The 20932-nt window shown below is 28.9% G+C and overlaps 1 protein-coding gene across 1 annotated transcript in view; it reads right to left on the reverse strand.

The window, feature by feature from the left end:
* LOC129960747 (DNA (cytosine-5)-methyltransferase 3A-like) overlaps window positions 1–18407 on the reverse strand; it is a 41130-nt gene extending 22723 nt beyond the window's left edge. Inside the window, exons 1-8 of the mRNA XM_056074359.1 lie at window positions 18308–18407; window positions 11847–12017; window positions 10590–10688; window positions 10333–10447; window positions 10167–10259; window positions 6473–6517; window positions 5326–5456; window positions 4743–4807 (exon numbers count right to left, since the gene is read on the reverse strand). Coding sequence (XP_055930334.1) covers window positions 4743–4807; window positions 5326–5456; window positions 6473–6517; window positions 10167–10259; window positions 10333–10447; window positions 10590–10688; window positions 11847–12005 — 707 coding nt within the window. The 5' untranslated portion in view covers window positions 12006–12017; window positions 18308–18407. The remainder of the gene's footprint in view (window positions 1–4742; window positions 4808–5325; window positions 5457–6472; window positions 6518–10166; window positions 10260–10332; window positions 10448–10589; window positions 10689–11846; window positions 12018–18307) is intronic.
* Between the last annotated feature and the right edge of the window lie 2525 nt (window positions 18408–20932).

Raw genomic sequence — 20932 nt, forward strand, 5'->3', positions numbered from 1 at the left:
TTTTCGAATAGACTTCCTTCCTTACAGAATCCAGTATTTCTCTCGGAGAATGGCCATCAAAATTTGAATTCCACAATGCATCAGAGCTTGATGTTTATGCATGATCAAATTCCCTACAGCTGGATGTTCCCCTGGCAGGATCACCGGGTACTTGAAGTCTTCTGTATCTTGACGGTAAATAGCGCGGGTCTTAACTCGCAGTAAGCCATTCCTGTCCATTATGACATTTAAAGAGTGCAACCTTGGATCTAAAGGTCCATTAGAAACTTCTCTCTGGATCAACAGCATGAATAGATGTTCGGCTTCTTTTACCTCAAAACAAGTAAGAGTTGGGGAATTCGAAACATCTCTTTTTCTGGCATTATTGCAGAATCTGCGAATCCATGCAAGCATGCGAATAGTTTTCAAATGAGAAGAGAACGATTTGTAATACCAATCATTTGGTTTCTCGGTGTGATTATGAAATGTCAATATGGTTTTTCGTTTCTCAGCATTTATCAATTTTTTGTCTTCTGTGCTACTCGGCCAATTTTCTTCATTTTCATAGAGCCACATCGGTCCCTCTCACCATTTCGAATTAAAAAATTGCTCCGCTGAACATCCTCTGCTGGGAAGGTTGATCGGATTTTGTGTGCCGGGAATATGTCTCCAACTTTCAACATTTGTAATGGTGCGTATTTCTTGGACGCGGTTAAACACAAATGTTCCCCAGGGCGCATTTCTCTTTATCCAGGTAAGTGCTGTCAATGATTCGCTCGAATAAAATGTCTTCAGATTAGGTATTTTTAGGTCTTCGATAATTCTTGCACTCAATCTAGCACCAATACAACACGCCAGCAGTTCCAGACGTGGAATAGTTAAGGCGAGACTCTAGCTCGAGACTGAACAAAGCTAACAAACACTTCATCAAGAGAACCTCCACTCTTAGGAAAATACAAGTGGCATACGCTTTAGCACTTGCATCACAAAAGACATGAAGACTGACGTTTTCTTCTTCACCTTGACTCAGCTTCATCCATCGAGGTATTTTGACCTCTGAAAGATTCTTTATACCCTTCAGCCAGTTCCAAAATCGTTTTGATAGACCTTCTGGTAGGGCATCATCCCATTTAAGTCCAACATTCCAGTATTCTTGAAGCATAAACTTTAGAATGAAGGTTACAGGAGAAAATATACCCAAAGGGTCAAATATACTCTGAGCCAAAGAAAGCAGACCTCTTTTAGTAAAACCCAGGTTTTCATCTTTCGGACAGTTTATGATGCAAGACAGAGTATCTTGTTTTAGGTCACAGTTTAGGCCAAATAAGAGTACAGTTTGGTATTTGTCGGGTTGATTGATAATTTCAAGTGAAGCATTTGATTGCTAGCCTCGTAGATTGAATTTTCCTAAAGGCATCAACGCTTGCGATTCAACTATAAATTTATTTGCTTCATCTGTATTCTTCAATCTGCAGACAATTATCCACATAAAATGAATTCTTCAAAATTTCCGCGGTATTCAAGAACTCTTCAGGGGCTTTTTTCCAGATGATAATTCAAAGTTGCCGCTAAAAGGAATGGACTGCAGGTGACACCAAACACAACTCTACGATGTCTGTAGATTTTCATTCCCTTGTCTTTGGTTTTCCATAAAAATCGCAGATAATTCCTGTCCCTCTCTTCGATTCCGATCTGAAGAAATGCCTTCTCAATGTCTGATGTTATTCCAACAGGAAATTTCCAGAAACGATTCAGTATGGAAGAAACAAGTTCAATTAAATTAGGACCGCTTTCTAAGCAGGCATTCAGTGAGGGTGTACTCTTTATATGTGCGGATGCATCGAAAACTGGCCTCACTTACGTAGTAATGCTGTTCTCTTTAAATATAAGCCTGTGCGGAAGATAGTATGCATTTAACTCTTTTTTTATCTTCAATTTCTTCAATGACACCGTCAGCAATCCGTTTTTAAAGACATCTGCATATACTCCAACCTTCTCGGATTCTACAAGTTTTTTTATAAACAGAAGAAAGCCGTTTCTCGGCCATTTGTCTGTTGTCAGGGAGCCGGGATGATTTTAACACCCAAGGTAAGGCGACTTCGTACCTCCCTTCCTCATTAATTGTCAGAGTGTTTCGAAAATAATCTAAAGTACTTTGATGCATTTCAGTCTTCTTTTTCGATTCAGCAGGATCAGTAATTCCAATGGCTTCTAACTTCCATAAGTCACTTATATTACAATCTTTTATAAGTTTGTCACTGTCATGCTTATAGAGTCTGAACTGCTTGGTGCTCTTCCCATAAGTGTCCAACCAAGCAAAGTCTCAATGGCAGTTAATCCACAAGTTAAATTGAGGATTTTTCCAGTCATCAATTTTCCTGCTATGTCAGCACCAATAAGTAAATGGATTGTGGATGAGGAACAAGATGGTAAACATTCTTGATCCGTTAGATGAATTTTATTATCCTCTAGTTCCTTTGACCAGAATCCGGTTGGTATCTGACAAATGCGTTAAACGTGCAATGATAATTTTTTTTAAAATCACTTACAAAAATCTTGTGTTCTGAATATTTCTGGGAATTTTGAATCCCTCCAAACAAAGTATGAATAAGAAATGTTTCTTTCAATACAGGATACTTCATTTTCTCAGCAGCTTCTTTCGTAATATAAGACTTCTAATTTCCAGTGTCTATGAGGGTCCTCACAGCAAACTTCTGTGTTTCTACCCGAAGAACCACGACCAGGGTTTGTAGAAACACACTTGTAGAACATGTGGGATTGGCCAATGCATTGAACTGTTCAAAATTGATTGAACTATCCGTTGCTTTGAGAGTTAGAAGACTCAACGGTCTTTCTATCAGGGCACATCACAGCATGATGTCTTTGACCACAGCTCCCACAATTCACTTGGATTCTGCATAGCTTTGACATATGTCCGTTACTTAGACATTTGAAACATCAACCTCTTTTCTTCAATCGTTTCATTTTCTCATTTAAATCCAAATTCCGAGCAACATGACATTCTTTGGATTCATGATTGTTCTTGTCACAAAATACACACTTCAAAACAGATTTTTGGTTTCCTGTAAAAAGTCCCGCTGCTGTCGGCAAGTCTCTTTTAATCTTGATATTTTTGTTATTTTCTTTCAAAGAGAAGCCTTGCATGGCAAGAGCTATCCTGTCCTCATTTTCAACGTTCTTCAAAAATTTCATCAAACTTTCCAATCGAGATTCTTTTGCATCATCTTTTCCGTCCACCCCTCTATAATTTCTCCGTCAGGCTCTTAACACTTCTTCACCTAAACAAGATTCAACTAGAGGAAATAGCATGGCCGCATACTTCGCTGTAGTAATACCAAGAGTTTCTAATGATCTCAGCTGGGTTTCAAGACGGTCATAAACAGTTAATAATTTAACATGTTTCTCTTTAAGATTAAATGCGAGTGTCAATTTTAACAATTCTCTAACATAATATTCAACCAACAAATCATCTCTGCCGAATCTAGATTTCAGACAGTCAATCGCATTGCAATAATTTCCATAGGTAGAGTGAAAACTTTCAACTAATTTCCTCGCTCTGGAATTCGGGATGGTTGCTTGGACTAAGTATTGAAACTTGTCGGCTTCATCGAAATCGTTATCTTCGTCAATTTTTTGGAATTGTCCCCAAAACGGTAACCAATCTTTAATTTCACCGCCAAATTTCTTCAGTTTCAAACGAGGCAGTTTGAATTTCCGCTTTTCACCGCCAACTGATGATAATGTATCAGCATTAACAGCGGGATTAGTTTTTCTATCCACTAATAAACTCATCTTTTTAAAAGTGAGTGAATACTCGTCTGCTGAACAAGATTCCTTTTCAATATCGTCTTCCGTTATGTCTTCAGACATCAACAAACGATTCAAAATATCTTCATTTAATTGCAAAAGTTCATTGTTTTTCTCGCCAAGCAGCAGGAAGGTTGCCAAACAATCTAAATCTTCTGCAATGCTTACTTCCATTTTCGCTGACTCATCTAATTGATTAAATAATCTAGTAAATGTAGATCTAACTGTTTTCTGTTTAAGCTTTAAAGCTTCCATAATTTTTTCTGAAACAGTTATTCTTACTTCAAAGTATCGACAAATTTCTAATAACAAATAATTTATCGTCAAAATAATTCACTTACCTTTCGAATCATTAATTTCAAATCACCGTCCTGTCGCGGACGCCATGTCGTGTACTCGCCTATGGTACGCGGGTTCTTTTACTGTGATTGAAAAACTACTCTCCTTGAAAAAATAAACTATAACATTTATTTCTACGACAAGAAAGTTATTCTATATACATATTAAATTTAAATGACTGCATTTCCGAAAGAAAATAGTTTACAATCTTTTCAGCTGCTGATCACAACGTTTTTCAGTTTTTAAATTCCAATACGGAGTTGAGTTGTTACTCGCTTCGTCAAAGATCGCGGATTCACGCGACCACTACATTAATCATACCAAAAATAAATTCAACAACAAATTATATTATTCGAGTGAACTATAAATAACTGTTAGCGATAAAAATATTTTGTTGTTTATTTCCAACACTAGAGTTATGCTGAATATTTAGTTATTATTTATGATGTGTAATATTTTTGTTATTTGCAAAACTATGTCAAAAATTGCATCATTTGTTTTTAGAATTCAACTTGTATTTTAGCACATTAAAAACAATATTATAAACATGTATCTTGGAATTTAAAAATAAATTTTAAAAATTTTGAATAAATTACCATAAACACATGCTGTTGCCGCAATATATCAAATTTCCGCCTTGGCCACACAAAACACAGATATCCTGCAAGAATGAAAAATATTTCAATATATGTAAAGTAATAGAGTAAAGTAATATAATGGTATCTAGAGAATTAGGAAATTAAGAATGCAAAAGATTATTATTCTCCAATTTTTTCGAAACCCATTATCTTTTTAAATTTCATTAAGGAAAAAATAAGCAAAAGACCCATTTCATTTTGCAATGAAACTTTTTGAATGTTTATCACATACTTTGATTATTTATTGCAAAAAGTTTTTAACCTGAAAAAAGTTGACAAAATATTAGGATCCATAAACAGCAGTATGTTATGATATCAGAAATAAATGCAAAATATATGATATTCTAACAATTAACTGTTTTAAAAAGCAGTCCTATTATAAATGTGAAAAATGGATAACAGAAATAAAGTTATAAAATCATTTTCAAAAATACAATAAAAATCTGAAATTCAGAAGTATATGGAAATTAATTTGTCACATCTGAAATTAGGAAGGGTGAAATGGAGAAAAATTAAATAAAAATGTCAACAATAAGCTTACATTTGCCTTTCCTTTATCAGCTTCAATTATTTTATCCATATCCTTTTTGCATTTCTGGCACACACCACCAACAAATAATGGATGCTTCATGATAACCGAATTCTTTGATTTGCAACACATAACACAAATATCTGAAAAGAAATTGTGTGTGAAGCATTACCATTTTCAAAATATTTGGATGAACTAAAAATAACAATAACATTTAATAAGTACAGTTTGAAAGAAAAATATCTTATATAATAAATATGCAGGAGTCCTTATAATTAAGAATACAATAATATTTTTATGAACTTCATGAGTTTTGAAGTAAAATTAAACAGAATCCAAAAAGATCTGTACAATTACAAATGCATCCAGAGAAATTTATAAATCAGTTTTAAAATTCAAAATGTGCAAGAAGGCAATCAAAGGAGATCCAGATCTAAAACAAAATAAACCTACTATATTATTTATTAAAGAAATGCAGACATTTTATTTCACATCAAAATTAAATCAAAAATAAAACGGAGACATTGAAACATACACAAAAAGAAATGCCAGTGTTATTAAAAAAATTACTGAATTTTAAAATACACTAATAGAACACTAATGTAAAAAAAATTGTTTCTATTTAGTAAATGTTTTGTTGAGGTATAAAAATTTAAATGTGATTCAAATCAAAGATAATTTTTATATGATTTGTGAATTAATAATATATGTACAGAGTATATTTATATTGAAAAAAATTATGGTGAGCTTTCAGATATAAAAGACCTCATGTCTAAGAATAAAAATTTATAAATCTTACTGTAAAGCATAAGCCAAAATGAATTTCATATATTGCACTAGAAGTTTTATTAAAATTAATGTAGTTATACGATAGATAAATAAATAATTTTAATCATATAATTAGAGGCTGATAAAATTTCAATACCTTTAAAATCAGGTTTCAGAAAAAGAGAAAAGAAAAAAACGACTTTTGTCCTCCTTAGAAATAAATTTAGCCAAAACTATGAAGCAATACAGTTAGAAAGAAAGTAAAAGTACTTGCAAGATAATTACAAAAAAAAAATTCCATCTGAATGACTCAGAGATATAACATTTGTAGCAGCTGCGAGAAAAAGGTTGTATAAGTTTTAAATGTATAAAAAAGAAAATGCAAAATTACCTTCCAGTGATTTACGGCCCTTTGAAACTTCATTAAGTACATTAACTGGAAAAAAATGCACATATAAGAGATGGAGATAAATGAAGAAATACAGAAGTGTTATCTTATAAGACTCAAAGTACTATAATAATATATTAGAAAGATATTAAAATAATGAAAGCAAAATTTAAAAATAAGTATAAGGCAGATATTATTAATTTTTAATTTAAAATCGTTTCAAATGAAATGAAAACAATGGCGAATTTATATTTTCATACAATTTTATATATTAACAGTTAGATAAAACCATCTCAAAATGTTAAATCAAATTTGAAAACAACGCTACATAAAAATATAAGGTCATTTTGATCTGTAAAAAAATCATGAGTTGGCTTCAAAAAAAGGCTAATAATAAAGTTATAGAACTACCTATACGATAGACGTAGAACTATACATTTTTTGCATAAAAAAGATTTTTTCAACCATTTTTAGGATTTCAACTGAAGAAAATCTAGCAATTGGATCTAGTTTTCTGATTCTGAAACTAATTTTCATTTTTAGATTCTTTTTATAATTATTAACCCAACATCAATTTATATTTTTTTTTATGTTTCCTTTAAGATACTATAAGGAATTCATTTTATTCTTTAATTGTTATCAGAACGTTTAAAATTGGTTACAAAGAAGAGCTGCATTATATTATTAAAATATCAAATTTCATTAAAAATTCCACTTCAAAACATGATTGCTAAATAATGTTAAAAAAAGGACAGCTCTTTATAAAAGATATCGTATTCCTTATCATGGCCTTACCCTTGCAACACCAAGACGTTTAAAAATATTTTTACTTTATTATTCAATGCTCACAAAAATGTAAGAATTGTGAAACTAGCATCTGAATGCAGCTTGTTAATCAGGCACTAATAGCGTATTAGAAATAAAGATATATCAATAGAAAGATAAAATGCAAATTGCTTTAACATTATTTACAACTAAAAGATACTATGGAGAATTATAACAAGAAAAACTAAAAATCTCGTGATGTATGTAGTTTTGTTCAACTATGAAGCAATATGACTATTTTGAAATGAACTTCATAATTTTGCATTGTGATCAGATGATGAGGACATCCAATAACCTGACATTCCCTTTCTCCAAATTTCATACCAGCAGAAAGAGATTTCACCTACTTCTCATGTGGAAATATATACCACATCTGTATACACATCAGATGTTTCGAGAAATCATTACTTGAACTTGCTGTCATATGGTTACAAAACTGAGGGTTTTTTCAGGAGGTCATTGCAGCTTGTCTTCAAAGTACTAGTAATGACTGTAACAAGTCCTTAAACAATGGATAAATTTAATTTGAATGTAGCATTTGGATGTCCTAAGAATATAGGGATGCTTCTCATGGAAAATTTAAACAACCTGGAGAAAACTATTTTGTTAAAATATTCTGTTTTACAGGCTATTCTGCAAATATACTTCTGTAGCATTGAATTTAATCAATATATCATTTGCTTGCATGTATGAAGATAAATCCATACCATGATTCAGATTCTAAAAAAGATTTCAATTTAAATCGTTTAAAAAAATACCTAAAAGGCCTATGTAAAATTAACACTTCACTAAATTTAATGAAAAAAATAAAAGAAGGCCACTATAGAATAAGCCTATTTTCTATAATCACATATAATGACTGCAACAACTCCTGTATTGGTTTGTTACACTGGTATATATATCAATGCTAATTCACATTTCTTTTTTTCGTATATTTAGTTATTCTGCAATGAATTGCATGAAATTTCATGTTTGGTAAGTTATCAATGTACAGAATTGTTTAAGATAAGGAAAAGCCTGTACTGTTATTGGAAAACTTTATGAAAATAATTCTAAAAACAGACGTTTAGCAAAATGTTATTCAAATCTTAAAGAGAACACAACAGGAATGACAAGGGCTAATTCTAATAATTTTTGGGAAATTGCTTATATTTTAAAATTTATTAATGATTTCTTAATTATTCATTCATAAAATGCAATAAAAAAGCATTCAAAAGTTTTTCTGATTTTAGTGCAAGGAATATTTTTTCAAAGCTTACAAGCTGTCAACCTCTTGCCCCAGATACGAGTCGTTAAATACAACACAAAAATAATGGTATAAGAAACAATTATAATACAATAAAAATAACATTTCAAATCATTCTTTCTTTTTACTATTATTTTATTGATTAAAATACATATTATCCCTTGGCATAGTGAATAAATTTAGTTAAGTGATTAACAATCAAAGATAAAATCATTTAACTAATCAACTTAAAATTCAGCATGCATCAGAATTGCAATTAACACAAGCAAACGATAGATTGCTTAATATCATCCTAAAAATACTATAATATACCATGATTAGAAAAAAATGCCTTTTAAAGGGTTAATTCAATATACTCTTCACTCTTTCTGTCATTATCTCTTTGGGATTTTTTTTTCCCCTTAAACTGTTCATTTTCCTTTAACCTTCTTTTTTTATTTTCATTTCTTATTAATTATTTTGCCATGTCTTTTTTTCCATTGCTACTTCTTTATTGGGGCAGTTAAGGAGTTTTATTATTATTATTAAGAGGGCCTTGTTAAATTTTTTCTAAGGTGAATCCTAAGAAAGAGATCTGATCTTTAAGAGTGCATGTTAATATTGAAAGTATACAATCAAATTGCATGAATCAAATACAAATGAAGAGAAATCTCACAAATTTTTATCTGTTACAAACTGCCTCATCGCATAGTTTTAGACATTTTTGTTGATTTATAAAAAATAGTGATTAGAAAAAAAAAAGCTGTTTTTTAAAAACTTAATATATAGGCAAAATAAATAGCAAAAATATTTTTCGAAAGATGAATTTACTAATCCAAAATCAAAATTTATGAAATATTTTTCTTCCATAAACTAGCTAAAACAGAGCACATGTTCAGAATCTCCCTTTACCAATTGCATATAAATTGTTCCTATTTATTAAGGCCTGTTATAAAAATCCTATTTAACAAAAATTTCAATTAATTTTTTTTAAATTTCCTATAAAGCGCATATTACAACTTGCCTCTGTTATAACTAGCCTCAGATTCTTCCTACTAAATCCTGTCAAGCTTAATTTTCTTGCTCCCTATCAGCATTAAGTTTTCAGAAAACCAAATAGGAAAAATATAACAATATTGAGGAGTTTTTTTTCCCACCAAGGAAAGCAAAAGTTGAAGCATTAATGTAGGCTGTAATAATAACTAAGCATTGATCTACATATTTTACAGGAAATAGTTTTTAATGTAAAAGAGTGAATGTTTCACAGAGAAAAGTATGAAAAATTGTGCAGTTCATTTGGCTTTGATGTTGCTTTTTCATAAACCATATTCATTAACAGATTGACAAATCAAATGACATTAAATTAGAAATACTGATTAAAATATATAACTGCCTTCTTTGAGATGATGATAGTCTAGAAGGGATGCATTTCAAATTATTTCGAAATATAAAACTGCTTTTATTTTGATTGTGTAGTTTAGAAAATGTAAGTGTTAGTAATGGGACCATCAAAATCTGTTTGAAAACAAGAAAAAAAAATTTAAATTGAAAATCAAAGATTAATTTGTTTTGTGAATTTTCTTCTAGAGCAAAACTTGCATTTTTAAATATTTCAGAGAACAAAGTTTTTATCTGAAAGATATTTACCTATTTCATTCTCACTATCGTCTTCTGAGCTACTTTCACTTTTTCTTTTTGGGTAGTGTTTCTGAAGAGCAGTCTTGACTATATCAGGCAGATCTAAAAATAATAGGATTCAATTACAATAATAAAACTTCAGAGCATAAATAATTTTTTTTAAATGTATGCATACAAAGTGAAATTGATTCTCCAGATGGAAGTGGCATCTTTTTTTTGAAACCTTCTTTTGCCCATTCAAATAAAGAAGAAGGATCACTGTACTCAATATTGTAACGATCTGCGAGAATCTAAAAATGAAAAAGAAATTCAGAATGAAATAAATAATGGAATAAAGTTATTACCATTATAAAGTTATTTTCTCCATCTCCAGTAGAGATAGTTTTTAATATAAAATAAAGATTGTTAGAAAATTCTTTATAACATACTCACAATCAACACTTCTTCAACCGCACACTTCAGAAGTTTATTTTTTGAAACGCTTTTCTCACAAAAATTTTCTTCAAATTCTTTTAAATTCTTGGATTCAACCTAATTTTTCAAAAAAAAAAAAAAAAAAATTAAAAATTATTACAAGATAATTTTTAGGGATCTCACTCCATAAACCAAAAGGTTACAGAAATGTTGTAGCACAATATAAAAACTTGCAGCAGTTATTTTGTAGAAATGGATGTTTTGTTCACTGAAGTATTTGAGCTTTTTAAATGATTCTGTAAGAACATGGCAAATGTTTTAATAAAATTTATCAAAAAAAGTTTTTAAAATTACCAATTCAAGTTTTCTAGTTTCAAAAACTAGAAAGTGGCTAACTGCTTTTTGTCTTAATAATATTATTATTTAATACCCTTGAATATTTATTTAAGGGTATTAAAATTACATGGGTAAAATATATTCAAGATTACAATTATTTGATTATTTATCAAAATGAATGGTTTATCCATTCTAAAATAACATTTCTGATGGTTGAAAATGACTGGATAAAAATACAAAATTAATAATAAGTTAATATTAAAGATAATGAAATGGTTGATGTCATATTTTCTGCCCTCCTTTAAGGGGGACCAAGTACTTCAATTTATAAGTTAAAATATTACTATAGAGAATCAGCCATTAAGTCTTCATCATGATTTGGCAGTTGCTTGATAAAGCTGTCACCTCACTCTTTCGTTACTTATCCAAAAATTAAGAAATTTATAAATTCCAGCAACAAAATTCGATAAAGTCACTAGATTTCTAAAAGATTTTTTAACATCTTATAGAGGTTTCCAAAATTATTTGTTTGACTAAAAACTGAATATATTATAAAATTTTGAAAAAGGATTACACATGTCTATCAACAAAGGCACCTACAATATCGTTTTGGTAGATCATGAACTTATACAATGTGCAGCTTGATTGGCATAATTGCAGCATATCTAAATCCTTTCCCTTAATTAGAAGTTGGAAACAATTCCACAAACAAAATTAATTTTATGCAGGAGTTACAAAATAAATAAATTACCTATTACAGTAAGAGTCAGCAAATGATCCTATTATCATCAGACACTTTCAGGTTTAAAGAGATATGAAATGCATTTAAGTTTTCAGTATTAGAAGAAAATATAACGTTTACATATTCAATTTCAATACAATAAACTATATAATAAAATACAGAAACATACATGGAAAAATAAATTATGTATTTCTTACCTGACTAACTTTATGGTCACCAAACCAAAATATCCACAATTTGGTTTGGTGATCATTTCTAACATTACTTTGCCCACAGTCGTCTGCATCCACGACTATTCCTGGCCACCATGGTAAACCCTTTAGTTTTCCCCAAACAATACTACTGCGCTTAAGCATGTTTCATTTAGCCTAGAATAATTAAGTTATTCAATATCAGAATCAAAATGTCAACAAATTCAAGAAAAAAAAAATCAAGGATGCCTGCAATTAAAAAGATATTTTCCTGTATAAAACAATAAAAGTTAAGGGATAAATTTTTCTTTCCATGCTTATTTCAAACTACAATAGGCGTGACTTTCCAAAGCATATTTATGATAACGAATTCTGAAATGAAGCACGTTCTTTAAACACAAAAACTTCTAAAGAAACCATTTCTTCCATCAGCATCTTTTACTAGACATCTAAATCAATGTGTTATATTTATAAATAGATAGCATACAGATTGTATGCAGCAAATATTATTGCATATTATATATATAAATTTAGCTTTATACTGAAGCTCAGTACTGGTTTAGAAGCAGTTCCATCTTAGAATTCCGAAGTTAAATAGACTTTTGCCACTCATAATGCCTTTTGAACATGAAAATATTTCATGGCCACAAAACTAAAATTTTAAAAAATGAAGGAATACTAAATGGAAATTAAATTTAAAATAACAATTTTAGATTTGAATAATATTTTTTAATGATCCAAATCACCTTTTTATGGCAATATTTAATTACAAATGTTGAAGAATTTGAAGGTGGTGCTTTAAAATATTTTATAGTTATGTCAAAAAAATAATAAAATGCTAATACTTTCATTTCATTTTCATATGGTCATTTATTGCATTTTTTATTCTTACATTCAAAATTATATACATAACTTATTGATACCTCTTTGTAACCTTAAAAATGTATCCAAATACTTCTACAAAATATCTTGCATAATATTTGATGTTTTGTATCATACAGAGGTTCTTCTTCACTATATTTTGATATATCTGCATGTGAAACTCAAATATTTTTAATAATATCTTTTAAAAGTTTTTAAATATTACAATGTAAAATATGATATAATTTTGTAACTCATTGAAAAAGTAAATTTTCTAATCTGCTTCTCTGCCATTATAATTTCTAAAGAAAAATATTTGAATTAAAATAAATTAAGCGTTTATTTCTTACAATTCCATCTGTTTATTTCAGAGCTATTGTTTTAAATTGTCAAATATACAGTATAGTTCATAAATGACAAAAATTCAGAAAAATTATAAGAATTTTCTTAAAAATTAAAAATTAGAAGATGAAATTTAAAAAAAAAAATTAATTTAAAGCTTTTTATTTTAATTGTTACTTTTTTTAAAGTTTTTTTTCTAAAATGCTTTAAGTTACAATCTGAAAGTTTAAAATTGCTAGGCTTTAAAAGCATTGAAAATTTTAATTTGAGTAATCTTTTTAATAAAAATTATAAGCAAAGAGAATTAAAGCATTGTATGTAAATGATAATCACAAAAAGTTCATCTTTTATTCGACTCATTAATCCTTAAGTATTTGTAGAATCTTTAATATTTATTCCCCCCCCCAGTAATAAATATTTTATTTTTAATACATATAAAATCATCAGAAAGTTTATTTTTCATTAAAAAACAATTTTTTTTAGCAAAGAAAAAAAAAGACTTAAGTGGAGAAACACAATTCAAAGAGATCATTGTTAGTTTAATATTTCATTTTAAAAGGTGAGCTTTTAAAGATACACCTTTTTACTTTTAGTTTCTATAAATTAAACAGATCACTGTAGAATACCATAGAATAACAGATACATCATAAGCTAGCATCTCACTTAACATAATGACTGCAAGGAAAACTGCAGATTTCCGATTCCAAAAATTATTTTCATTAAATTATATTATCAGATTACTAATCTATAAGATAACTCATTATTGATATCCTGGACAAAATCAAGTACAAGTTACCTCATAATTGGCAATTAATGTTTCACACGTCTACGACATACTAAAATAAAAGAGTATGGTTCAATTGGAGATTCACAATAGATTTTTGATGGCATTAAAAGCATCTGTTTTTTAGATAATTCTATAATTTATGCACACGCACAATAAAGAAAACTTCTTTTAATGAACATAAGAAAAAAAACTTATCACTGTACAGTTTTTTTCAACACTTAACATAAACAAAAGAAACATTTAAAACCAAATACAGGCGACAGAAATGAATAATGGTACAAGGCAAGTTTCCAGACAAATGTCTTACTCAAACTAAAACAATACAAAAATGCAGAATTCTGAAAATATTTCAAGAAATATTCCAGAAGTAATAATAGAATGAGCTACTTAAAAATTATTTCAATTTATTTTAGGTTTCACTTAACTACAACAACAAAGTTATTTTCTTTGATGAATGTAAAAGAAATTATACCAACTTATAAATTCTTTTCGATAAATCCAATTCTGAACTGTAAAAGTGTTAAAAAGCTTAGTTCTACTCAGTAACTTATTGGCAAAATTAAAATTCAATCTCCATATTATTTTTTTTTCAACTCAAAGATAAATTCAAAATAAAAATTACCCATTTCTTATGGTTTAATCGTAAACATGGAATGGATATAGATTTGATATATATTTAATGACTGCAAAGAAATACTAAAAACTTTAAGCATCTAATTATAGCAATAACAATAAAGGGAAATAAAAGCCCTGATTGCAAGTTGAAATAATCACCAGAAATAATAATATTTTTATAAGAAAATATAAATGTTACAACTCATTTTAATCAAATGATTGCTGCATTTTGCATATTAGATAATTGGATTATAAGTGGATTATAAAAAAATGTCACAATTTTTGTAAACATTTACTTTTTCCAGAAATTGTAGTCAATGAAAATTGAATTCAACTCTGTAAACATATTATTATTATTATTATTTCCATTTAATGCTCATAATAAATTTTACTTATCTGTATACCTTACTTTATTTACAAAGAGACACAAGAAGTTTGAAAAATTTACTTTAAAACTTTTTTCCTCCCATTGCTTTCAGTTTGATGGTTTTACAACTTACAATAGAGCATTTTGGAACAGTGGAAATGATCTTTTAAATACATCTGCACTGGCATCTGCAGCAAGATTACTTTTAGGTATGCTTTTATTTAATAAAATATAGAGAAACAACTATAATTAATTTGCAGAAAAAGATATAGCATGTCTTTTCCCTTCCAATCAATTCAATTTAAACGATAAATTCTAAATAGAACAATTTAATTTATTTAAATTTGTTTTCTATGTATAAATTTTTAATCCAAAGACAGATGGAATGTTTTACCTTCTATTGATTCTCAAATAGTCTAGAGTTACAATTTTGACTCTAATAAAAACATGAGTATTTTAATAAGATTGCTATGCTTTTTAATTCAAATTTACTGCAGATTATTTTAATTCAAATTTACTGCAGATATTTTAACATATATACCAAATTAAAATTATGTAATATTTTAATTAACCTTAAAAGTAAAATGAACATAATATCAGATTTATAAAGAATTACAGAAAATTCAGATCTTGATTTGCAGATTCATTTAAGTCAGTTAATTACTTTCTGTAACAAGTATGCAGTGTAACTTCTTTCCAACCTTCATTATAGCTTTCACATATTTTCACAACGAGGCATTAACCTTGCTATGCTAAACCAGACTCCCATTTTAATTTTCTCATTATAAAAGATTTCAAAAATTCTCTCCTTGCAAAATTTTATAAAACATGAATTAAATTCCATTAAATTAAAAAAATCAGTTTTTTATAACAAAAAAATTTCAGTTTTTAGAATTTTACATATAGTTAAAATAATTAAAGAGAAGAGGTTTTAAAAAAAACTAAAACAATCTTTTTAGATCATTTTATTTCCACAATTCATTTGGTAAAAGGAAAAAAATCATACATACAACCTTTTTCCAGGCAATTTCTTACTTTATAAATAAATTGTAATAAAAAAAAATCCATAGTAGCTACCAGAAACTTTTAGATACTTTTAAATTTTATTTAAATAATCTTCTATTATGAAAATTTCATCTTTTATGATGGGACTACTTATTTTAATTGCACACATCAGCATCCTATTCTCTATAAAAAAAATTACTTTGGAATACATAGTATAACATTTAGAAAGAAAAAAAAAAAATCAAGCAAAAAATTCTCCAAAACAAAAACAAAAAATTAAAATGTTAAAAATCAATAAAGATTGCAATAATTTTGAAATTTAGTTCTTAAGATATTATTTCAACATTACAGATAAGTTTTTAAAACATTTAGATCTAGAATTTCTGAACATCTTTGAAATTTCTGTATCAACACCCCTCTATTCTCTAACATTACTTTTAGCGCAACTTCCATTTAGATATTATGTTTTCATGTTCTGGCCTTTAGTTCTCTCCAAATAGGTTCAGTGAAGCTCTAATCTGGTTATTAAGATGATACTTTTAGACAACTAGACACTAAAGGCTAAGATTGAGAACCATATTCTTAGAATTGTTCTCCTGAATAAAAACAAAATTGCTTCTAATACCCAACTTTTTGATTGATAATTTAAAGAAGTCTCTTGAAATATTTAAACTAAAAAAACGTTTCTCGATTTCATGAATAAACCCCGAATTACTTGATTATGATTCATCTTGCAATGCTCCACATTTCTTCCGTTGGAATAAGAAAAGAGTTAAATTTGCCCTCATTAACAAATAGAACGATTCCAGTACAATATAGACTTATTTAATACCAATGCAGAGAAGAAAAATATGAGGTTTCTGTCTTTTGCCTTTACATTTCTCTAATAGAATACATAAGTAAGACAGTTGATTTTAATTATCACCAACACGTTTGGATGAAACTGACAAAGAAAATTTTATAAGTACTCAAACAAGGAATCTTCATATTTTTTCAATCTCTGTTAATGAATGATTAACTATGTCAAAAATCACTTCTTGTTTTATTTTTAATTCAACATTCTAGTGTAAATTGTTATATATTATAAATAACAAAATAGACTAATTTTACTAAATAGTAACAGTTTTAAGACTTCAATTAAAAAAATAATTAGATTTCAAATACAATCGTTCCTTAATACTTATTTTCCATTTTTAGATATTAAATATCTTTTCAAAGTGGAAAAGCAAATATAAAATTAAAATTTCCCTTTAAATATCACCACAAAATAAAAAAATTTTAAAGTTCAATAATTTTATTGATACATTTTTCTACACAAATTTTAATATCCAAATACTTTTGTTGTGTATTCTTTCACTGTCTCTTTATACTTATTTATAAAAAAGGAATCAATACTCTAAAAACAAATTGCTTTATTCAGAATCAAATGGAAATATTAAAAGTAGAAAATTGAACCCAATTGTTCCAATTCAGTTCAAACTACACAGCCTTTTCTGTAAATTATTAATATATTTATGAGAACATCTTAACTCTATGTCAAAAATCTGAGTGCAATAATCCAAAGAAATCAATAGAAAATCTATCTGAGAGCAGAGTCAGAAGATCTATGCAAATAACAGGAAGATCTGCCTTTTCTTTACACTATTCTTTTAACATATAGAAAAAAGTACTGTTCATGCAATAACTGTATTTATTCTCAAACCCACACACTTTAATACCAGTTTTGTATTAATATTATTAACTCAATTACATTTTTCTTGAAATTTTACTCTATAAATTAATGGTATTTCAAAATAGTTAAAATACATCAATTTGGCTCATGATTTTTTATATGTATATATATAAATTGAACTGAATTATGAAAAATTGAATATATTTGGACTCAATTACACAAATAGGAATCGCTTCCAAAATATATATATATTGTAATTATAATAGCTGCTTTCATGAAAACATTACAAAAGAATTGTAATACCATATCTTGAAATTCATTACGGATTAATAAGAAGTTTGTGTATGGTCTCTACAGTTAATTTAACTCCGCATGGTAAACTTCATACACTTACATTTTTAAATAGTGAACTTCTTTTAAGCTCCTTATTCACCAACTGTGGAGTTTTACCTCCACCAAAAAGTTTTACATCTTAACAAAACAAATACAAAAAAGAATGAAAAATTCCCCATCAGATCAAAGATAACTTATTTAAGACATTGCGCTGTTCTGAACGCTGTTTATTGCCGTGAAGAAACTGTAGAAATATAGTACGACATCAATGCTATTTGGGTTAAATCTGATAAAAGCTGAGAAAACAAAAATGAAACAATTCATTGAAAAGTTTATATGGCCAAAATACGCATTATATAAACTGTCAGTGAAGTTACATGAGCGAAGTTTCGTTTTCTTCCTCTCTCTTTAAATCAAAAGAGAAAGAACATTAAACAATAAAATAATTAAAAATGCTTTATAAATTTTAACTAAAGCTTTACTACCTGTAAACCCTGTTAAGAAGTCAGAAACTGTAATACTTTCAGCTAGTCAAGCTCTTTGTCTCGATCACAGTAAAATTTCACCTGCACACCAACACGAGAAACGAACGAACTGTCAAAAACGAAGAATACGATTCTGGAAGTATGTTTCCATTGCATTACTTTGAAAACAGCGCGAAGTATTAGGAGCTATATGCAAAGCCTCCAAAATTTTTTTTCGCACGTTATTCAAGTTTTTCTTCCTTATTACCGCAAATAATCTGATAAATAAGTTTTAATAATGAAATTATTTTCTTTTTCAGTATTTACTTTGAAAAAAATAAAATGTCACAATTTAAAAGAAATCTCGAAATAATTCCATCATCAAATCCACTGGATGCAATTGCAATCTTTAAAAAAAAATCGTAATAGAGGGGAAAACAGAATCGCACGTAAAAATTTATCGATTTCACTAATTATGGTAATTTGCCTCAAAATTATGGGAAAAAGTAGGCTAAATCTAGTCAAAGATGTAGAAGAAATCGAGCTTTTGCATTGACCGGAGTTACATTTTTTTCAGAATCGGTTTTTGAACAACTGAATTTTTTAGCAGAATTCTAGAGGCTCATTTTATTTAAAGACGATTGCCAGAAAAATGAAGAATTTGGGACTCTACAAACACTGATAAAGGAGAAAAAAAGAGAAAAGGAATCGAAAGTGAAAAATTACTGTTGCGTTTCTTGTTTACACAATTTATTTGATGGTGAAGATTGTAGTCTGGGTTAAATGACTTGAAGACACATGCTGTCTTTTATGTGGTTTATTGGTAACATCAACAACAAAAGGCACATGATTATCATAATGTAGTAGGCCTAGAGAACTACACATAAAATTTCTCGGGAGGGAGAGAGCCGGAATCACACTCCCCCTAGTAAAGGAATCAAGTTTGCTTCTACTGGAAAAAAAATATACTAAAAAACAACTGGGAGACCATGTGATACATGATTGGCAGCTAGCTCCACCCAGGAAGATCACGTGGTTAACTGAATTCTTAACAGAGAAGCCTTTTCCCCTTTCAAGGATGCCTAACCAGGTAATGTCCTCTTGAGAAAATGGAAAAAAACTTTATATCTGCAGTGAAAAACCGAGGAAATCTCTCTAAGAAACAGATTTTATATATTCAAACTCAAAAAGAACCCCAATAAAAGAAATATTATGTTTGATAAACAAAAGATGGTAAGATACTAAAAATATGAAATGTCGAATCTAGTAGTGAATTTGGCCACCTTATACATATAGTGCGTTGGCATGTGTGTGCGCGAGCGCAAAACATGATTTTAAGAAGCAGTTTTTGTGACTTTTAACAATTATATTCCTCGTTATTTCAAGGAAGTAATCCAAATTTTAGTTTTTCTCAAGATGTCTTTGTGCTAAACCACTGCGAGAGCAACATAACAAAATGAATAGGAAGGCAGAAAACAGGAAAAAATTGTTCATGAGAGAATATTTTGTGCTTATATAGTTTAGAAAAGAATTTGTAGATCCAACGTTTTTATTCCGTGAAGAAATGAATAACCCACGCAACTTAAAGGTTAAAGTTACAATGAAATTGAAATTCGGGTGATTAGAAAATTATTTTTAGAAGAAGGATCATTTGATATCATTATACACACAGACATGCATAATAATGCACAAGAGTTATACACAAGTGTAATAAACTGATGAACAATATCTTCATTAAAGTTCCTTTTCAGTTAAAAACTTGTGAATTGTACTGCATATAAGAGTTGCAGCATCAGAATTGAGATAATAAGAAAATAAACGGAAGAAAAGCTTTATAACTATTCAGAAAATTGATAATGTAAAACAAATTTCATGAATGAAAATGCGTGCAACGTTATCAAAAGAATTAAATATACAGGAATAACAAACCATATATATATATATGACAAACCCTATGAATTTTTTCAAAAAAATTTGTTAACATCTCTATTTTTTGGAGATTTAATTGAGACCATTTCTTTATAAAATTTCGAGCATGGAGTCGGAACACTGCGAATTTTGAAGGAAAGAGCAATAATCGCAATTTTAAGAATTCAATATTCATATTCGTTTGAAGAAGATCGGAAACAGGGAAGACTCGGAAATAATCATATATGTGCCCTCTTCTAGCAGCGTCACTGAAGGATGCAAAATCTCTCGAGAAAATGTGTAAAACAATTAAGGAAAACAAATTCTTAACGAAGGGCGTTTCAAGGAAAACAAAACTCTTAGAAAGGCACGTAAGTTGGTCCTTTTGACTTTTAGAAATGTGAAACTCTAGAAAGCGCGACATCAGAACTTTCTGTAGCTTATGCAGATACTGTAGCTCTCACCTGTTGTTAACCCATAAACTTCTGCGTGAGCTCATTAATCCAAGCTGATATTAGTCTCCACCATATGATTGATATGTCAAATTGTTATAACAGAGAGAAAGCAGATAAAGATTCAATATACTTGGCCTATCATTATCATCCGCGATCTCAACTTACTAATAATAGGACCGATCCGTGATTTAAGATGTGGTAAACTAATATGCAATTGAAGTTGCTGTTTCGCTTATGCAAAAGATATTTTTCTTTCCTTAAGTGGGTTCTTCTGAAAGAGCGA

This window comes from Argiope bruennichi, chromosome X2 (assembly GCF_947563725.1).
Source record: "Argiope bruennichi chromosome X2, qqArgBrue1.1, whole genome shotgun sequence".
Taxonomy (NCBI): Eukaryota; Metazoa; Arthropoda; class Arachnida; order Araneae; family Araneidae; genus Argiope; species Argiope bruennichi.